The sequence below is a fragment of the Pelophylax lessonae genome (genome assembly GCF_965119305.1).
Source record: "Pelophylax lessonae genome assembly, chromosome: 9".
Lineage (NCBI taxonomy): Eukaryota > Metazoa > Chordata > Amphibia > Anura > Ranidae > Pelophylax > Pelophylax lessonae.
The window spans coordinates 254,877,789-254,896,685 of NC_138776.1; the positions used below are offsets into that span (position 1 = coordinate 254,877,789).

An 18,897-nucleotide genomic window follows, 5' to 3' on the forward strand; every position below is an offset into this window, starting at 1 on the left:
CCCCCCCCTGTAATCCGAACACGGAATCTAATATTAACCTTTCTTTAATCCTAACACTAACCTTCCTTGTAATTCCAACACTGACTCCCCCTGTACCCAATACAAACCATCACACGGAACTCTCACGCTAAAGGAATGGAGGCTGTTCACAATACTAAGTAATAAATCGTTAATCCTTACACTAATCCTTGCTTTAACCCTGAGACTGACCCTATAACTTTAAAGCTTTCGTCCCAGTAACCCCAACACTAAGGCCTCCCCCCACGGCTCGAATTTCTTCTGACTCACAGAAATCGACACCTATTCAAGCCCTGGGTGGCCCCGACGATCTTGAAAATGCCATCCTGCCTTCTGTTTACTAAAATCAGTCACTAAATTTGTCTCTAGAGAAAAAGTGATGTATGAAACAAGCCCTTCCGATGCTTATGAACGGATCGGATTCTCCCAATTCTAGTCTAGGACATGACATGCAAGGCATTTGGGACGTTTATCTAACTTCTTTGATTTCTTTTGACTGTTCCCGTCGGTAGATTTCTCAGAATGGCGTGTGATAGCAAATGCAGAGCCATGCCAATGTCCTTTAAAGAGATGGTTTTTATGGTTAAGATTTTGGACGCAAAAGACTACGACTGCAAGCATGCCAAGTACCCCAAACCCAACATTCGCAAAGACCACATTCTACAGTTGGTCGTGGCCATGCTGCAGAGAAAGTGCGGGGTAACAAGGACCAAATTACAGTTGAGGAAAAAGTGGTCAGATCTAAAGAACAAAGAATCGTTGCAGCTGGAGAGCATTAGGAGGCTGATTGCACGTAGACGTAAGATGTCCATGAGCTTGTGTGTCCTGTGACAGTTTTATGTCCATTGTTGTTTTACAAAGATGGGTTTCCTTGCAGGGATACGTAAGAACTTCAGAAAGATACAAATCAAACAAGAGCCTGATGCAATCGCAGAGTCCAACAAAAGTCAACAAAATGAAGGTAGAGAGGACCCATTTCCTGTTTACTACTTCTTTTCTAGTCTCTCCTCTTTCTGGTCCCTATCTCCTGCTTCTCATCATCTCCTTTTGCTCCCTGTCCTCGCCTTCTGCTCCTTGTACTTTGATTCAGCTCTTCCTCTTCTCCTCCTGCTCTTCATACGTTCCTCCTGTTCTTCTCAAACGACTGCTCTTTCTGCTCCTGGTCTTCTCCTACTGCTCCTTGTACTTTCCTTCTGCTCTTCCTACTCCACTCCCTCTCCTCATCATCTCCTTTTGCTCCCTGTCCTCGCCTTCTGCTCCTTGTACTTTGATTCAGCTCTTCCTCTTCTCCTCCTGCTCTTCATACCTTCCTCCTGTTTTTCTTCTCAAATGACTGCTCTTTCTGCTCCTGGTCTTTTTCTACTGCTCCTTGTACTTTCCTTCTGCTCTTCCTACTCCACTCCCGCTCCTCATGCTCTCCTCTTGTTCTCCTTCTCAAACTGATTCTACTGCTCTTTCTGCTCCTAGGCTTCATCTACTGCTCCTCGTACTTTTCTTCTGTTCTTCCTCTTCTCCTATTCTTCTTACTTTCCCCCTTTTCCTCTTCTCAAACTGATCCTACTGCTCCTCATACTTTCATTCTGCTCTTCCTCTTCTACTCTTTGTACTCTCCTCCTGTTTTTCTTCTCAAACTTATCCTACTGCTCTTTCTGCTCCTGGTCTTCTCCTACTACCCAATGTACTTTCCTTCTGCTCTTCCTCCTCCACTCCTGCTCCTCATACTCTCCTCCTTTTCTTCTTTAGAAACTGATCTTACTGCTCCTGGTCTTCTCCTACCACTCCTCGTACATTCCTTCTGCTCTTCCCCCTCTCCTGCTCCTTGTACTCTCCTCCTGTTTTTCATCACCTACTGATCCTACTGCTCCTGGTCTTCTCCTCCTGCATCACTTACTCTCCTTCCTTGCACTCTCCTGCTGCTCTTTATTTTCTGCTCGTTATCAGGTCTTCCCGCTCCTCATCCCTTGTCGACCTATTTTCCTGCTTTTTCTTTCAGCTCTTCATCCTTCTCTCTGTGATTTCCATATGCTCCTCTTTTTCTGTTTCTTCTCTGATTTGCTTTTTTGAGTTTGTCCTCTTGTGTTGTCTCCTCATTTTCTCCTTTGGCTCACTGTCAATCCCTTTTTCCTTTATCTTCTTTCTCCTCCTCATCCTCTTCTGCTCCTCATTCTTTTCTTCCACTTCTCTCCCACTTAATCTGCTCTTCATCCTGTGCTTCTACTCATTTTTCCTGCCTTTTTTTTTTCTTTTTCTCTTTTATCTTTCTCTTATGCTTGCAATTGTTTTTTTGCTGCAGTTATTGCACCTGCTCCTTACATTTTTTCCTTCCTTTTATTGCTATCTGTTGCTGCTCTTTCTTTCTTTTTCTCTTAACCTTCTGTAAAGTTTGTTAAAATTTCTGCTTCTCCGCATGTCTTCATTCAATCTTCTTTTGCTGGTTCTTCATTTTTTGCTTCTTTTTCTGTTTCTGCCTCTCCTTTTTTCTGATCTTTGTCCTCCACTTCTGTTCCCGCTCCTCCCCTTCTCATCCTCTCCTTCTGTTCCCGCTCCTCCCCTTCTCATCCTCTCCTTCTGTTCCCGCTCCTCCCCTTCTCATCCTCTCCTTCTCTCCTCCTTCTGTTCCCGCTCCTCCCCTTCTCATCCTCTCCTTCTCTCCTCCTTCTGTTCCCGCTCCTCCCCTTCTCATCCTCTCCTTCTCTGCTCCTTCTGTTCCCGCTCCTCCCCTGCTCATCCTCACCTTCTCTCCTCCTTCTGTTCCCGCTCCTCCCCTTCTCGTCCTCTCCTCCTTCTGTTCCCGCTCCTCCCCTTCTCGTCCTCTCCTCCTTCTGTTCCCGCTCCTCCCCTTCTCGTCCTCTCCTTCTGTTCCTGCTCCTCCCCTTCTTGTCCTCTCCTCCTTCTGTTTCCGCTCCTCCCCTTCTCATCCTCTCCTCCTCCTGTTCCCGCTCCCCCCCTTCTCGTCCTCTCCTCCTTCTGTTCCCACTCCTCCCCTTCTCGTCCTCTCCTCCTTCTGTTCCCGCTCCTCCCCTTCTCGTCCTCTCCTCCTTCTGTTCCCGCTCCTCCCCTTCTCGTCCTCTCCTCCTTCTGTTCCCGCTCCTCCCCTTCTCGTCCTCTCCTCCTTCTGTTCCCCTCCCTCTCTTCCATTTTTTTTTTTTCATTTTTTTACCTATGACTCACGGCAGCCCAACACTCCATGTAACCACAACCCTAAAGCTGGCTACCCACAGCTCGAAGTTCCAAAATTGGAAACTATGGGTGGCTCTGCCAACACCCAGTCCTATATACTGTAGCTGTCAGAAGAGAATTTATGTCTGGGGAATGTAAACAAAGGGGCTGGAAATCTAAAAAGAAAAAAAGTCAAGTATTTTTCCCAGGCCACTAGGCCTAGTATGGATTTTAAAGGGGAACATCATGCAAAAAAAACAAGAAAAAAGTGGGGTCCTGCTAAATATTCATAAGAGGAAAGCAGGGAGGGGGAAGTGTACGCCTTCACCCTCCCCTATACCAGGCCACATGGGGGGGGGGATGCAATCCATGTTGATTAGGACAAAAGCCTCTTCCCCAAAACCCTGGCCTGGTGGTTGTGGGGTCTGCACAACGTACATCAGTTGTTAATCACGTCCTTCAGCAGTGCAGATCCATGTCAATCATGATGCCTGCCGAAAAAAGAAAAAAACTCTGTACATGACTTAAGTCGGTGTCGATGACTTCCTCGTGCCAAATGACAACTCTGACCATTCACACAAAAGGGCAGGTTCTCCCAGGTGATGTAATTTAACCAAATAATGTCACTGAAATCTTACACTCCTCCTGCTCCGCATCTCCTCCTTCCACTCTGTGTCTTCCTCCTTCTGCTCCTCATCGTTTCCTTTTGCTCCTTCTGCCCCTCGTCGTTTCCTTCTGCCCCTCATCGTTTCCTTCTGCTCTCTCTTTTTCTTCTGAGCCTTGTCTTTTTCTTCTGCTTCTTTCTGCTCTTTGCCATCTGCTTCTCGTCTTCTCCTTCTGATTCTTTCTGTTCCTCACCTTCTCCCTGTGCTATCTGCCTTTTGCTTCCGCTCCTCGTCGTTTGCTTCTGCTCCTCGTCTTATCCTATTTTTTGCCTTTTCCTTCTGCTCCTCGTCGTTTCCTTCTGCTCTTTGCCATCTGCTTCTCGTCTTCTTCTTCTGATTCTTTCTGTTCCTCACCTTCTCCCTGTGCTATCTGCCTTTTGCTTCCGCTCCTCGTCGTTTGCTTCTGCTCCTCGTCTTATCCTATTTCTTGCCTTTTCCTTCTGCTCCTCATCGTTTCCTTCTGCTTCTTTCTGCTCTTTGCCATCTGCTTCTCGTCTTCTCCTTCTGATTGTTTCTGTTCCTCACCTCCTCCCTGTGCTATTTGCCTTTTGCTTCTGCTCCTCGTCTTTTGCTTCTGCTCCTTGTCTTATCCTATTTTTTTCCTTTTTACTTCTGCTCCTCGTCGTTTCCTTCTGCTTCTCGTCTTCTCCTTCTGATTCTTTCTGTTCCTCACCTCCTCCCTGTGCTATTTGCCTTTTGCTTCTGCTCCACGTCGTTTGTTTTTGCTCCTCGTCTTATCCTATTTTTTGCTTTTTCCTTTAGCTCCTCGTCTTTTGCTTCTGCTCTTTGTCTTATCCTATTTTTTGCCTTTTCCTTCTGCTCTTCGTCTTTTCCCTCAGATTCCTTCAACTCCTCGTCTTTTTCTTCTGCTTCTTTCTGCTCTTTGCCATCTGCTTCTCGTCTTCTCCTTCTGATTCTTTATGTTCCTCACCTTCTCCCTGTGCTATCTGCCTTTTGCTTCCGCTCCTCGTCGTTTGCTTCTGCTCCTCGTCTTATCCTATTTCTTGCCTTTTCCTTCTGCTCCTCATCGTTTCCTTCTGCTTCTTTCTGCTCTTTGCCATCTGCTTCTTGTCTTCTACTTCTGATTGTTTCTGTTCCTCACCTCCTCCCTGTGCTATTTGCCTTTTGCTTCTGCTCCTCGTCTTTTGCTTCTGCTCCTCGTCTTATCCTATTTTTTTCCTTTTTCTTCTGCTCCTCGTCGTTTCCTTCTGCTCTTTGCCATCTGCTTCTCGTCTTCTCCTTCTGATTCTTTCTGTTCCTCACCTTCTCCCTGTGCTATTTGCCTTTTGCTTCCGCTCCTCGTCTTTTAGTTCTGCTCCTCGTCTTATCCTATTTTTTGCCTTTTCGTTCTGCTCCTCGTCGTTTCCTTCTGCTCTTTGCCATCTTCTTCTCATTCTTTCTGTTCCTCACCTCCTCCCTGTGCTATTTGCCTTTTGCTTCTGCTCCTCGTTGTTTGCTTCTGCTCTTTGTCTTATCCTATTTTTTGCCTTTTCCTTCTTGTCTTGGTCTTTTCCCTCAGCTTCCTTCAGCTCCTCGTCTTTTCCTTCTGCTTCTGCTCTTTGTCTTTTCTCTTTGCTCCTTTTTTTTTTATTTTGATCCTTGTCCTTTTTTTTTTTTCTTAGTCTTTTCCTTCTTCTCTTCGTCTTCCCTTGCTGCTCCTTATCTTCTCCTTTTGCTCATGGTGCTCTTGTTCTGTCCCTCGACTCCATATCCCAGCCTGCCCTCATTTCTCGTCCTCCCCTTGCTGCATTTCTCTTCAGCCTAATCTCCACGTTTTGCTGACGCAAAGACTTTTATTTCTTTAGAACAAGAATGTGCTCACCAACTCAACCGGGAGGTCACACAAAGTCTTTCCACCAAAAATATCGCTCTAGAGCGAATTGCCAACTGCATGCATGAAATTAGAAGGCTAAAAGCATCCATTCGCGTCTTAGAAAAGGACATGTCTGAAGTCCAAAAGCTGATTTCCGAGGATTAGTCGAAAAATAAGTTTTAAGTTTTATATAAATAAAATGTTTTTATACTATATATATTTTTTTTCTCTGTTTCTAAGTATGAAAAATAAATAAATATTAACATAAACCAGCTCTTGCAGAGTCTATTGTCGAGATCTCCCTGCTTGAGCTCCTGGAGCGGCACACCCGCTGTGTAAAAAGAATGACTTTGGCCCACCAGAGCATTTATAAAAAAAAGGACCAGTTACCTTTGCATGGTAAAGAAGGGCATTTTGCCCTTAACAAAGATGGCGAGGTCTAACCTCTCAACAGAGCTCAGTTACTTGTGTCTTCAACTCAGGAGCCATTTTCCCGTGGCTCAGCATGAAAACCTAACTACATGGTCTACAATAGAATGGCTGCTGGGATGGCTCATCGATTGTGAGCTCCCTTGCCCTCTTGTGATCATTAGCAAAACACTACATTTCCCATCATCCCCTGCACTCTCCTGTCCATTATGGTGTCATAAGCAGCAGCCAAGTATGTAGAAGAGGAAGGTAAATGGTATCAATTCAACTGAACTTTTAGTGGTCGTATCCACTTCCAGGGAAGAAGAGAATCGTTAAGGGGGTCCAGGCTGGTCTTCTGGGCTCCCTGTATAAATTTTGAGTGCTCCTCCTTTAAATGGCAGCTCCACCTGCTTGTTACGTTTTGAGACGGTCTTTAGATGTGAGCCTGATCTATGGATTTCAGGATTTAAGCCCCAAGGGTGGAGACCCCAAGGGTGGAGACCATTAGTGGCTTAGAGTGGACCTCTCAAGTTACAATCTCCTAAGGTAGGTGCTGGTAGATGTAATGGTGGATACTCACACCTTGATTTTATTATTCAATTGATTCAGAAAACAAACAAATCTATAATCAATCGAATAGACATAACTTCCCCTTTGTGATTGAGCAAGACACGATATAGATAGATTCGATCGACCATGGAGGAAAACGATCGGTCACACTGAAATAGAACTGATTAGGAGATGGCATGTGAGAGTGAGATACCATTGATTACTTACAATCATACCTTTTAATTCTATCGATTGAAACCCGCCTCTTCGAATGGGTTGACAAAATTCGATTAAATATTCTCCTCGGGAGATAGTGATCAAAAAACAATATTGATTATCTATTGATGTGTGTGGCAACCATTATGGAGAAGGTAACGGTTGGGCTTTAGGCTCCCCACACACATTACAATCTGCTTTTAGATCTTCCTACAAGTATGTAGTCCAAGGGCCAGTCGGAATGGAAAACCGATTGATTGGATCGTCTAGGTAGGTCCTCGTATTTACTTCATTTTGGTCAATTTAACCCTTTCGCTGCCAGACCTGGGTTTACATCTTTTTTTGCACACATGTTAAAAAAAAAATGAATTTTAGGCCTGAAGATTACTTAAAAACCCCAAACATTACACTTTTTTTCCTAAGGCCCCCGAAAGGATAAAATGGTGGTAGTTCCAATTTTCTTATGTCATATATATATATATATATAATGTTTTTTTTTTGTGCGACTGTTTTATTTTATATATATATATAAATAACATTTTTGGGATGCGCAAATGCGATATTTTACCCATCTTTTTTTTTTTTTTGTAAAATATAAAAGATGAGGTTGTGCCGAGTAAATAGATACCCGACATGTCAAGCTTCAAAATAGAGATGTACAGATATATAGCGGCTGCCGAAAATTATCATCCGAAAATAGGGTTATCGGCGTGCTGCATCACATTGACTTCAATAGAAAAATGCTACCTATTGACTTCAATGCAAAAACGCGTCCTATTGACTTCAATGCAAAAACACGTCCTATTGACTTCAATGCAAAATCGCGTCCCATTGACTTCAATGCAAGAATTCCCCCTATTGACTGCAATGCAGAAACACCCCCCTATGGACTGCAATCTGGGAACCCCCCCTATGGACTGCAATCTGGGAACGCCCCCTGTGGACTGCAATCCAGGAACACCCCCCCTATGGACTGCAATCTAGGAACGCCCCCCCCCAATGGACTGCAATCCAGGAACGCCCCCCCCAATGGACTGCAATCCAGGAACGCCCCCCCTATGGACTGCAATCCAGGAACGCCCCCCCTATGGACTGCAATCCAGGAACGCCCCCCCTATGGACTGCAATCCAGGAACGCCCCCCCCTATGGACTGCAATCCAGGAACGCCCCCCCCCCCCCTATGGACTGCAATCCAGGAACGCCCCCCCCCCTATGGACTGCAATCCAAGAACGCCCCCCCTATGGACTGCAATCCAAGAACGCCCCCCCTATGGACTGCAATCCAGGAAGGCCCCCCCTATGGACTGCAATCCAGGAAGGCCCCCCCTATGGACTGCAATCCAGGAAGGCCCCCCTATGGACTGCAATCCAGGAAGGCCCCCCCTATGGACTGCAATCCAGGAAGGCCCCCCCTATGGACTGCAATCCAGGAACGCCCCCCCTTTTGCCTGCAATGTAAAAACGCCCCCCTATTGACTGCAATGCAGAATCGCATCCCTTTGACTTCAGTGCAAGAAATGCCCCTATTAACTGCAATGCAAAATCGTGTCCCATTGACTTTAGTGCAAAATCACCAACCACGTTGATTTTATATAAAAAAAAAACAGGTCATCAGCTGTGAATGGGCCTAGAATTGCTGCTCTCACTGGGGTGTGTGTGGTGATATAGAACGTGTAGTGCAAGCTATAATTTATGTAGGTGCCCCTGACACGTGTGTGTAGGTGGAGGCGGGGTGGGTTCAAATTCTTTTGGGAGGAGGTTGAAGTGCTTGAGCGTACCTTCGTTTTTTTTTTTTTAAACTTTTTTTTCACTAAAACTTTATATCACCTAGGGAACCAAAAGTCCCCTGTGTGATGCCTTTGTGACAGGTTTCTTATTAGACATTAGGGGTCTATTAAACCCCTGATGTCTCACCTGCCCTTCATTAAAGCCCAAAGGTCCTTTATGTGATATAATGTCTTTGTGAACTGCCCTCCATTAAAACTCAAAGGTCCCCCATGTGATATGCCTTTGTGACAGGTTTTCTTTGTGGGACATCAGGGCTGTATTAGACCCCTGATGTCTCAACTGTCCTCCATTAAAACCTAAAGGTCCCCCATGTATAATGCCTTTGTGACAGGTTTTCTTTGTGAGACATCAGGTCTGTATTAGACCCCTAATGTCTCAACTGTCCTCCATTAAAGCCCAAAGGTCCCCTATGTTAAATTATGTTTTTGTGACAGGTTTTCTTGGTGAGACATCAGGGGTCTATTAGACCCCTGATGTCTCACCTGCCCTCCATTAAAACCCAAAGGTCTCCCATGTGATGTCTTTGTGACAGGTTTTCTTTGTAAGAAATCAGGGCTATATTAGACCCCTGATGTCTCACCTGCCCTCCCTTAAAACCCAACGGTCCCCTATGTGAATATGTCTTTGTGACAAGTTTTCTTTGTGAGACATCAGGGGTATATTAAACCCTTGATGTCTCATCTGCCCTCCATTAAAGCCCAAAGGTCCCCTATGTTAAATTATGTCTTTGTAACAGATTTTCTTTGTGAGACATCAGGGCTATATTAGACCCCTGATGTTTCACCTGCCCTCCATTAAAACCCAACGGTCCCCCATGTGAATATGTCTTTGTGACAGGTTTTCTTTGTGACACATCAGGGGTCTATTAAACCCCTGATGTCTCACCTGCCCTCCATTAAAGCCCAAAGGTCCCCTATGTTAAATAATGTCTTTGTGACCGGTTATCTTAGTGAGACATCAGGGGTCTTTAGACCCCTGATGTCTCAACTGCCCTCCATTAAAGCTAATAGAGCACAGATTGCGCTCCATTAGCCTCTTTCCCAGGCAAAGTGACACCTTTTAACTGGAAGTGACATTGTGCACATCGCTTCCAGGCTTTTTGCAGTTAGAGGAGATCAGAGATGGTCTCTGATCACCCTCCGGTCAGGGACACCTTCACATTGTCTCTCAGCTGTCCTGCAGACACTTGTTATGTGATTCAATGCCAGTTTATATATATGATGGAGTGAGTGACGATCCAGCGTGTGCTCAATATTTTTATTTTACGTGCAGAGCCTTCAAGTTCATCTACCGGGGTTTCCAAAATCTTAAAGATGGAAAAGGACAAGATGGACGTGACTAGAAGGTTCTTCAGTCTCACTCTGGAGATCATCTACCTGCTGACCGGAGAGGTGAGGAGGATTCTGGGAGGTCACATGACATCACTCTTATCTCTAATAATAAAACACAGACCTGACCGGAGAGGTGAGGAGGATTCTGGGAGGTCACATGACATCACTCTTATCTCTAATAATAAAACACAGACCTGACCGGAGAGGTGAGGAGGATTCTGGGAGGTCACATGACATCACTCTTATCTCTAATAATAAAACACAGACCTGACCGGAGAGGTGAGGAGGATTCTGGGAGGTCACGTTTTTATGCTGCAATGATTTCATGCAGGATTTCATGGTGGTGAGGGAATCCGGTGAGCTGATCTCGCGCAGGATGAATCGTATTGTATCTGATGGCTCCAATGACAGTCAAGGTGCAACTGTTGGCTTGACACCTCTCGTATCCCCAGGCGAAACAAAGAGCGACGAGAACATCTTTAAATTGACCAGCAAAATCATTCATCTGCTGACAGGAGAGGTGAGCGGTGATGGGAATTCTGGGACATTATCCAGTAACAGACAAGGGATATGTATGGATGTTGACTGTATCCAGGGCCGCCGATAAGAGGGCACAGGGAGGGTTATCGGGGCAGTGGGGGTGGGGGGGATTACTGGAACCGATTCCCCTGTGTGACTCTCCCTGCAGTAGCTGAAAGCTGGCTTCTCCTCCTCTCCCTCCTGCCTGATTTTAGCTGCTGCAGGGAGAGCCACACGGGGATTGGTTCCAGTAATCCCCCCCCCCCCTGCTGCACAGATCACCCTCCCTTTCTAGGATCTGATTCTCCCTGCTGCCCAGGCCCCCCTGTGTGCCACGTACCCAGACAAAATTGCTGGCTTCTCCTCTTCTCCCTTCGCTGGCTTTCAGCTGCTGCAGGGAGAGCCACATAAGGGGATTGGTTCCAGTAATTGCCACCTTCCGGCGCACCAATCGCTCTCCCTGTCCAGGATCCAATTTCCCCTGCTGCCCGGGCCCCCCGTGTGCCGCTTTCCCCCAAAAAATTGCTGGCTTCTCCTCGTCTACCTTCTCCGGCTTTCAGCTGCTGCGGGGAGAGCCACGTAAGGGGATCAGTTTCAGTAATCATCGCCTTCCGGCCCACCAATTATTCTCCCTGTCCAGGATCCAATTCCCCCTGCTGCTCAGCCCCCCCCCCCACCTACGTGCTGCTTTCCCCCACAAAAATGCTGGCTTCTCCTCTTCTCCCTTTGCCGACTTTCAGCTGCTGCAGGGAGAGCCACTTAAGGGGATTGGTTCCAGTAATTGCCACCTTCTGGCACACCAATCATCACTCTCCCTGTCCAGGATCCAATTTCCCCTGCTGCCCGGCCCCCTCTACGTGCCGCTTTCCCCAACTAAATTGCTGGCTTCTCCTCTTCTCCCTTCGCCGGCTTTCAGCTGCTGCAGGGAGAGCCACTTAAGGGGATTGGTTCCAGTAATTGCCACCTTCCGGCACACCAATCACTCTCCCTGTCCAGGATCCAATTCCCCCCTGCTGCCCGGCCCCCCCTGTGTGCCGCTTTCCCCCACAAAATTGCTGGTTTCTCCTCTTCTCCCTCCCGCTGGTTTTCAGCTGCTGCAGGAAGAGCCACATCACGGGATCGGTTTGAGTAATTGCCCCGCTCTGGCGCAACGATCACCCTCCCTGTCCAGGATCCAATTCCCCCCTGATGCCCGGGCCTCCACGTGTGTCCCTTTCTCCCACAGCATTGGCAGCTTCTCCTCTACCTCCCGCTGGCTGCTGTGGGTACACGGGATTATAGTTTTAGGAAGGGGGGGGGGGGCTTGGTTAATAAATATGGCATTTTATACTGGTCTCTTCCTTATCTGAATGAACAAAGTGAGTTACTGTGTTTATTCATAACTGAATCATAGTGAACTGTATTTACTATGCTTCAGTTTATAAATGAACAGGAAACCTTTGTACAGAGCGCTTTCTGTTCATTCATCTTTAGTGCAGCTGAGGCTGCAGAGAAAGGACTGGGGATCTATGTCCTATCTCAAAAGGGAGACATCAGAGGCCCCCATGATTTCTAGCAGCAGCCCCAACTGTATCATTGTGTGTGTCAGGTTCCTATATGGTGTCACAGAGTCTTTTCCTCCGCACAGGTTCGGCGGTTTGTAGGACATGTCGATGGATTCAATGAAGACATCATTGAGGATTCCCGATCTGCCTCCCCTCTAGGTTAGAAGATTCAGTATTTCTACAATTTTTTTTTTTTTTTTTACGTTTTCATTACATACTTTTTGTACGTCCAGAGATGTCATCACGGGATCTCTGTGCTTCTCTATGCAATGCAGGCAGATCAAGACTGGTGGGAGGGGCCAGAAGGATACTGTATATAAAGCTTCCTGGAAACATCACAGCACCCTACCTCCGTACTCCTCTCAAGAGTCCCCAACCCTGATGCCAGCAGTAGGAGGAGTTATGAAAATGTCCTGATAGGTGGTCAGTCTGGAGGACAGGGTGTTCCTAGCAGGGGCTAACTGGCAACTTTCAGTACAATCCAGAGGTCCATGGTGCAGCGACTCGGCTCACCCCCTCCCACTCTCCCTCTTCCCGGCCTCCTTTTAAACCCCATTCCAAGCTAACGCTCCGCTCCAGGTATTCTCTAACCACCGGCGGAATCCGGGTTTCCGACCTGGCCAGCAGGGGGCAGTTGGGGGGAGTTGGGACAGCTCGGTTGGGGATGGACGGGGGCGGAGAGTCTCCAGTGGGGCCTCTGCTCAGACACAGTTTACACCATCCATGCTGGGGGGGGGGAGGCCTTTGCTCCGTCCTTGTTTTCAATCCGCACTCAGCGGTGGGGACTAGGTCAGCGGTGGGGACTTTTTACTTCTCTTCACCAGAAATTCTTTAGGCATGTCTGTGGCAGAAGGGGTGCAGCCTTTTTACAGGGCATCAGAGCAGCCCGGGGGGCAATTGCCCCCCTGCTCCCTGGCCCAGCCCTCCCTTCCCTTGGTTTACACCATCCATGCTGGGGGGGCTGCGCGCTATCCTTGTCTTCATCCTGCACTCAGTAGGTCAGCAGATGGGATTTCTTACTTCTTTTCACCAGGAATCCTTTAGACATGTCTGTGGCAGAAGCGGTGCAGCCTTTTTTACAGGGCATCAGAGTAGCCCAGGGGGATAATTGCCCCCCTGCCCCCTGGCCCAGTCCTCCCCTGGTTCCTAGGCAGGCTGTAGTTGCCCTAGGTAACACCCACATGTAAGTCTGAGCCTCAATCATAGATGTCACTACAGGGCATCAGAGTAGCTCAGGGGGACAATTGTCCCCCTGCCCCCTGGCCCAGTCCCCCCCACCCCTGGTTCCTAGTCGGGCTGTAATTTCCCTAGGTAACACCCACATGTAATGCTGAGCCTTCATCATTGATGTCACTACAGGGCATCAGAGTAGCCCAGGGGATACAATTGCCCCCCTGCCCCATGGCCCAGCCCCCCCTGGTTCCTAGGCAGGCTGTATTTTCCCTAGGTAACACCCACACGTAATGCTGAGCCTCCATCATTGACAGACCTAAAATCCAAAGAATTAACGGGACGGGCTAGATTTCACTGGACATCCTCCAGCCAGGAAATAAGGCGGGCTGTATCTGATTGCTGCAGCTTCTAATGCACCCTGTGAGAATCTCACAGTGTGCAGTGAAATCAGAGCAGGCAATAAAAGTACAGCAAAGGAGCCGATACAACTGTGCAAGACTGAGGGGAATGCCGGAGTTCAGCTTTAAACGGCTTTCCCATCTTACTGCCGATATGCTTACAGAACGGCCATGGGCACTACAAGCCCGAGTCTACTCTCAGGACTACAATGCCTGCACACTTCACCTTTTCAGATGACATCGGAGACAAGGTGGGAGCTGCCAGAGGCTCATACACAGCCCTGTGGCCACATAGAGTATCTCACAAAAGTAAGTACACCCCTCACGTTTTTGTAAATATTTTATTCTATCTTTTCGTGTGACAACACTGTTATACAAGCTGTACACTCACTACTTTACATTGTAGCAAAGTCTCATTTCTTCATTGTTGTCACGTGAAAAGATAGAATAAAATATTTACAAAATGGGGGGTGTACTTACTTTTGTGAGATACTGTAGCTTTTCCTTTTTCACTTTCATTCATCCATTCATTCTCCTTATTTTTTTTTTTTTTTTAAATAAAAAACTTCTGTTTCCTACAGATGGATCCGATAACAGAAACCCACCAGGGAGATGTCCTCTGTATTCCCGGGACTCTACGGAGGAGGAGGAGGAGGGGGAGGAGGAAGAGGATCACTCGATGGAACAGGATGATGGTCATGTAGGTGGAACAAGGAATACAATGGGGTTAAAAAATTTTCGCACGTAGAGGCGCATTGTCAGACTAATAATACACTGCTCAAAAAAATAAAAGGAACACTCTGAATACATATCAGATCTCAATGGGGAAAAATCTCTTGCTGGATATCTATACTGGTATGGACTGGGTAATGTGTTAGGATCTCTACTGGTATGGAATGGGTAATGTGTTAGGATCTCTACTGGTATGGACTGGGTAATGTGTTAGGATCTCTACTGGTATGGACTGGGTAATGTGTTAGGATCTATACTGGTATGGGCTGGGTAATGGGTTAGGATCTCTACTGGTATGGACTGGGTAATGTGTTAGGATCTCTACTGGTATGGACTGGGTAATGTGTTAGGATCTATACTGGTATGGACTGGGTAATGGGTTAGGATCTCTACTGGTATGGACTGGGTAATGTGTTAGGATCTATACTGGTATGGACTGGGTAATGTGTTAGGATCTATACTGGTATGGACTGGGTAATGTTTTACTTACCTCTAAACTCCGGTTACATACTACTTACATCTCAACTCTGCATTACTAGCTACTTACCTCTAATGTCTGCATTACATATTACTGACGTTAGATACTCCTGACCTCTGCTTTACATGCTACTGACCTCTGCACTGCAGTACTTACCACTGATCTCTGCATTACTTACTACTGACCTCTGCACTCTGCATTACTTACTACTGATCTCTGCACTCTGCATTACTTACTACTGACCTCTGCACTATGCATCACTTACTACTGACCTCTGCACTCTGCATCACTTACTACTGATCTCTGCACTCTGCATCACTTAGTACTGACCTCTGCACTCTGCATTACTTACTACTGATCTCTGCGTTACTACTGATCTCTGCACTCTGCATTACTTACTACTGATCTCTGCACTCTGCGTTACTTACTACTGATCTCTGCACTCTGCATCACTTACTACTGACCTCTGCATCACTTACTACTGATCTCTACATCACTTACTACTGATCTCTGCACTCTGCATTACTTACTACTGATCTCTTCACTCTGCGTTACTTACTACTGACCTCTGCACTCTGCATCACTTACTACTGACCTCTGCACTCTGCATCACTTACTACTGACCTCTGCATCACTTACTACTGACCTCTCCACTCTGCATCACTTACTACTGACCTCTGCACTCTGCATCACTTAGTACTGACCTCTGCACTCTGCATCACTTACTACTGACCTCTGCGCTCTGCATCACTTACTACTGACCTCTGCACTCTGCATCACTTACTACTGACCTCTGCACTCTGCATTACTTACTACTGATCTCTGCATCACTTACTACTGATCTCTGCACTCTGCATCACTTACTACTGACCTCTGCACTCTGCATCACTTACTACTGATCTCTGCACTCTGCATCACTTACTACTGACCTCTGCGTTACTACTGACCTCTAAACTCTGTGTTACATTGGACAGACCTCTGCATGTAAATCAATGTCTTACATTCGTCCAGCACACCATATATTCTAATAAAATTTTTTCCCTATTTACACAGAAAAAATGTACTTTCCACTATTTTTTGTTATAAACAGACATCCTTGTGTGATGTTGTTGTATTCAGGATGACAATGTAATCAGCATTAAGGTTGAAGATGAAGAGGATCTGTATGTGAGGGGCAGTGAGCCAAGCAAGGAGAAGAAAAGTCCTCCAGAGATCAGCACAGGTGAGTAATAAACAATATGAAGTCTCAGCATTCGCACCGCCATTAGTGAATAATCCTTGTAATGCGTCTCATAAAGTGTGACACGTCATTCTCTATTTCCTTTGATCATCATCGCCATCTAGTGGTCATAATGCGGTATTATACTGATTGCGTTATTTCAGAACAATACTGCATCATCGCCATCTAGTGGTCACAATGCGGTATTATCCTGATTACGGTATTTCAGAACAATACTGCATTATGACCACTAGATGGAGCTAACAATTATTGAAAATAAATAGAAATAATGGCATTTCATACAGATTGATAAGAGATTGGTTTATTTATTTCACGCTATCTTACTTTATCTTTGCTAGCTGTCCCTTTTTCTATTTTTAAAAAATATTCTCTGTTTTTCAAATAAAAAAGAGGGGAGGGAGTCACCACTCTGTCTCGCTTGTTTGTGTAAAATTCAGCTTCAGCTACTGAGCTTTGTAAGCTCGTTTGTTTTTGCAACAAAATTAGATAAGACGAGTCTAGAAAATGTATTAAGGAGCAGATGGCTCCCTCTGCTGATTGAAATGAGACAGGAAAATATTTATTGACTGATCTCTTCTAAAATAACATAAATTATATAAAATCTCCTAAGGTTAAAACATTAAAGGACTTTTTTATACTATAATATGCATAAAGAAAGGGATGTATTCCAGAGAAAAAACTATAATCCTTCCACTTTATAAAACTCTAGTCTGACCACATCTTGAGTACTCTGTCCAGTTCTGGACACCAGTCCTCAGGAGGGATGTGTTGGAGCTGGAGAGAGTCCAGAGAAGGGCAACTAAACTAATTAGGGGATTGGAGGACCTTAATTATGAAGCGCATCTGCAATCGCTTGATTTATTCTCCCTGGAGAAGAGATGCCTGAGAGGGGACATGATAGCAATTTATAAATACCTCAATGGTGATCTCAGCATAGAAAAAAAAACTATTCAGTCGAAAGGATTGTATGAGGACTCGAGGGCATACAATGCGATTAGAGAAGCGTTTTAACCTCAGGCAACGTGGGGGGTTCTTTACTGTTAGGGCTACAAGATTGTGGAATTCTCTACCACAAGAGGTGGTTTCTGCGGGAAGTATGGTGGCTTTCAAAAGACTCTTAGACGTACATCTCAAGGAGAAAAACATTCAGGGGTATGAGAGATGATTACGGCCACACACACCTACACAGGTTGAACTGGATGGACTATGGTCTTTATTCAACCTCCCCTACTATGTAACTATGTAATAACATAGCAAATCATTCTTGTTTTGGAGAAGCCACAATCCTTTGTATAAAAAAAGACTTGCAATTTATGGTGCCCTCCTGGATCTCCCAACAGTTGGAGCAAATGGAAACGTTTGAGTCTCCTCTTGTTTGACAAAGAGCTATGTGTCGTTGATCTCGTGTTCCTCTGGTTCCTCTCCAGATCATGAAGGGAAGAATGGTTTTCCTCTACCCGAAACCTTAGGCTCTCACCACTCCAGGACATCATCCACGTGGTCATCCAACGAGTTGGTCTCCTTGGAGGGGAAAATCTACATTTGCTACGAGTGCGGCAAGTGCGTCGTCTATGACACCAACCTTCAGCAGGCAGAGGCAGGCACCAGCTCGCCCCTGTGCTGCGACTGCGACAAAGCCAACCCGTTCAAGCCCTTCCTCTGCATCAAGTGCGGCAAGTCGTTCTCCAGCAAGATGGTGTTCATGGCCCACCAGAGCGTTCACACCGGTGGACAGTCCTTCCTATGCGGTGAGTGTGGGCTGACCTTCTCCAACAAGTCCATCCTGGAGACGCACCAGAGCATTCACACCGGGGACCGGCCCTTCTCCTGCTTGGAGTGTGGAAAGTGCTTCGCCATGAAGGCCAACCTGGTGAAACACCTGAAGGTCCACAAGGGGGAGAAGCCTTTTCCCTGCCAAGAGTGCGGCAAGCGTTTCGGCATTAAGTCCAACTTGGTTAAGCATCAGCGGGTTCACACTGGGGAGAAACCGTTTGAGTGTGCCCATTGCGGTAAGACCTTCGGCATGAAGTCCAACCTAGTTAAGCACCAGCGTATTCACACGGGTGAAAAACCTTTCAAGTGCCTTGAGTGCGGCAAGTGCTTCGCCAGCCGGTCTAACCTTACCACGCATGAGAAAATTCACACGGGGGAAAAGCCTTTCGCCTGTTCCTTTTGCGGTAAGGGGTTTATCACCAGCTCTGACCTATCGCGGCACCAGAAGACCCATACTGGTGAACGGCCCTTCATGTGCTCGGAATGCGGCAAGACATTCATTAGCAAGTCCATTCTTACCGCCCACCAGAAATCTCACACAGGGGACAAGCCTGCCCTTACTTTCAACATTGTTCCCGAGCGTTTGGACAGCTGCTAGGAAGTGCTGAAGGGGGGACTTTTGATTTAAAGCATGGACATGTTGCTCTTTTGTAGTGTTGATCTGATCTTTTATAGAGTTGTAATCAGTCAATGTGCCTACTGATAAAGTCTATCCAGCTGTGGGCAGAGAGGGACCGAAAGAGGCTGAGCTGGCCAGGGTACCTAATCAAGGCTTTTGATCAGCGGTCTCCAAACTGCGGCTCTTTGCTTGCCTTTATCCGGCCTTTGGGGTACTATTCCACCCACTGATACCAACAAAGGGGCACAATTCCTGTCACTGACACCAACATAGGGGCACAATTCCTTTCACAGACACCATTAGAAAGGCACAATTCCCCCCACTGGCACCAAAAATGGGTCACAATTTCTTCCACTGACACCAATTAAGGGCCATAATTTCTTCCATTGATACCAACAATGGGTCACTATTCCCCCCCCCCACTGGCACCAGGGAAAGGGCACAATTCCTCCTACTGACAACAATGATGG

The 18,897-nt window shown here is 46.5% G+C and overlaps 1 protein-coding gene across 1 annotated transcript; it reads left to right on the top strand.

Moving 5' to 3' along the window:
* The first annotated feature begins 6,261 nt into the window (after positions 1–6,261).
* Positions 6,262–18,623, top strand: LOC309564378 (uncharacterized protein). Its single transcript, XM_082269005.1, has 7 exons — positions 6,262–6,333; positions 9,893–10,011; positions 10,283–10,471; positions 12,098–12,173; positions 14,167–14,285; positions 15,915–16,017; positions 17,463–18,623. The coding sequence occupies exons 2-7, from the start codon at positions 9,934–9,936 to the stop codon at positions 18,404–18,406; spliced, it is 1,509 nt and encodes a 502-aa protein (XP_082125131.1). The 5' UTR covers positions 6,262–6,333; positions 9,893–9,933; the 3' UTR covers positions 18,407–18,623.
* Positions 18,624–18,897: the final 274 nt, after the last annotated feature.

Bases quoted from the DNA above. Each gene is read 5' to 3' on its own strand.
- LOC309564378 (XM_082269005.1), top strand. From the start codon at position 9,934: ATGGAAAAGGACAAGATGGACGTGACTAGAAGGTTCTTCAGTCTCACT. The intron at 10,472-12,097 runs GTGAGCGGTGAT...TCCTCCGCACAG, and splicing joins TTCATCTGCTGACAGGAGAG to GTTCGGCGGTTTGTAGGACA. The intron at 16,018-17,462 runs GTGAGTAATAAA...GTTCCTCTCCAG, and splicing joins TCCTCCAGAGATCAGCACAG to ATCATGAAGGGAAGAATGGT.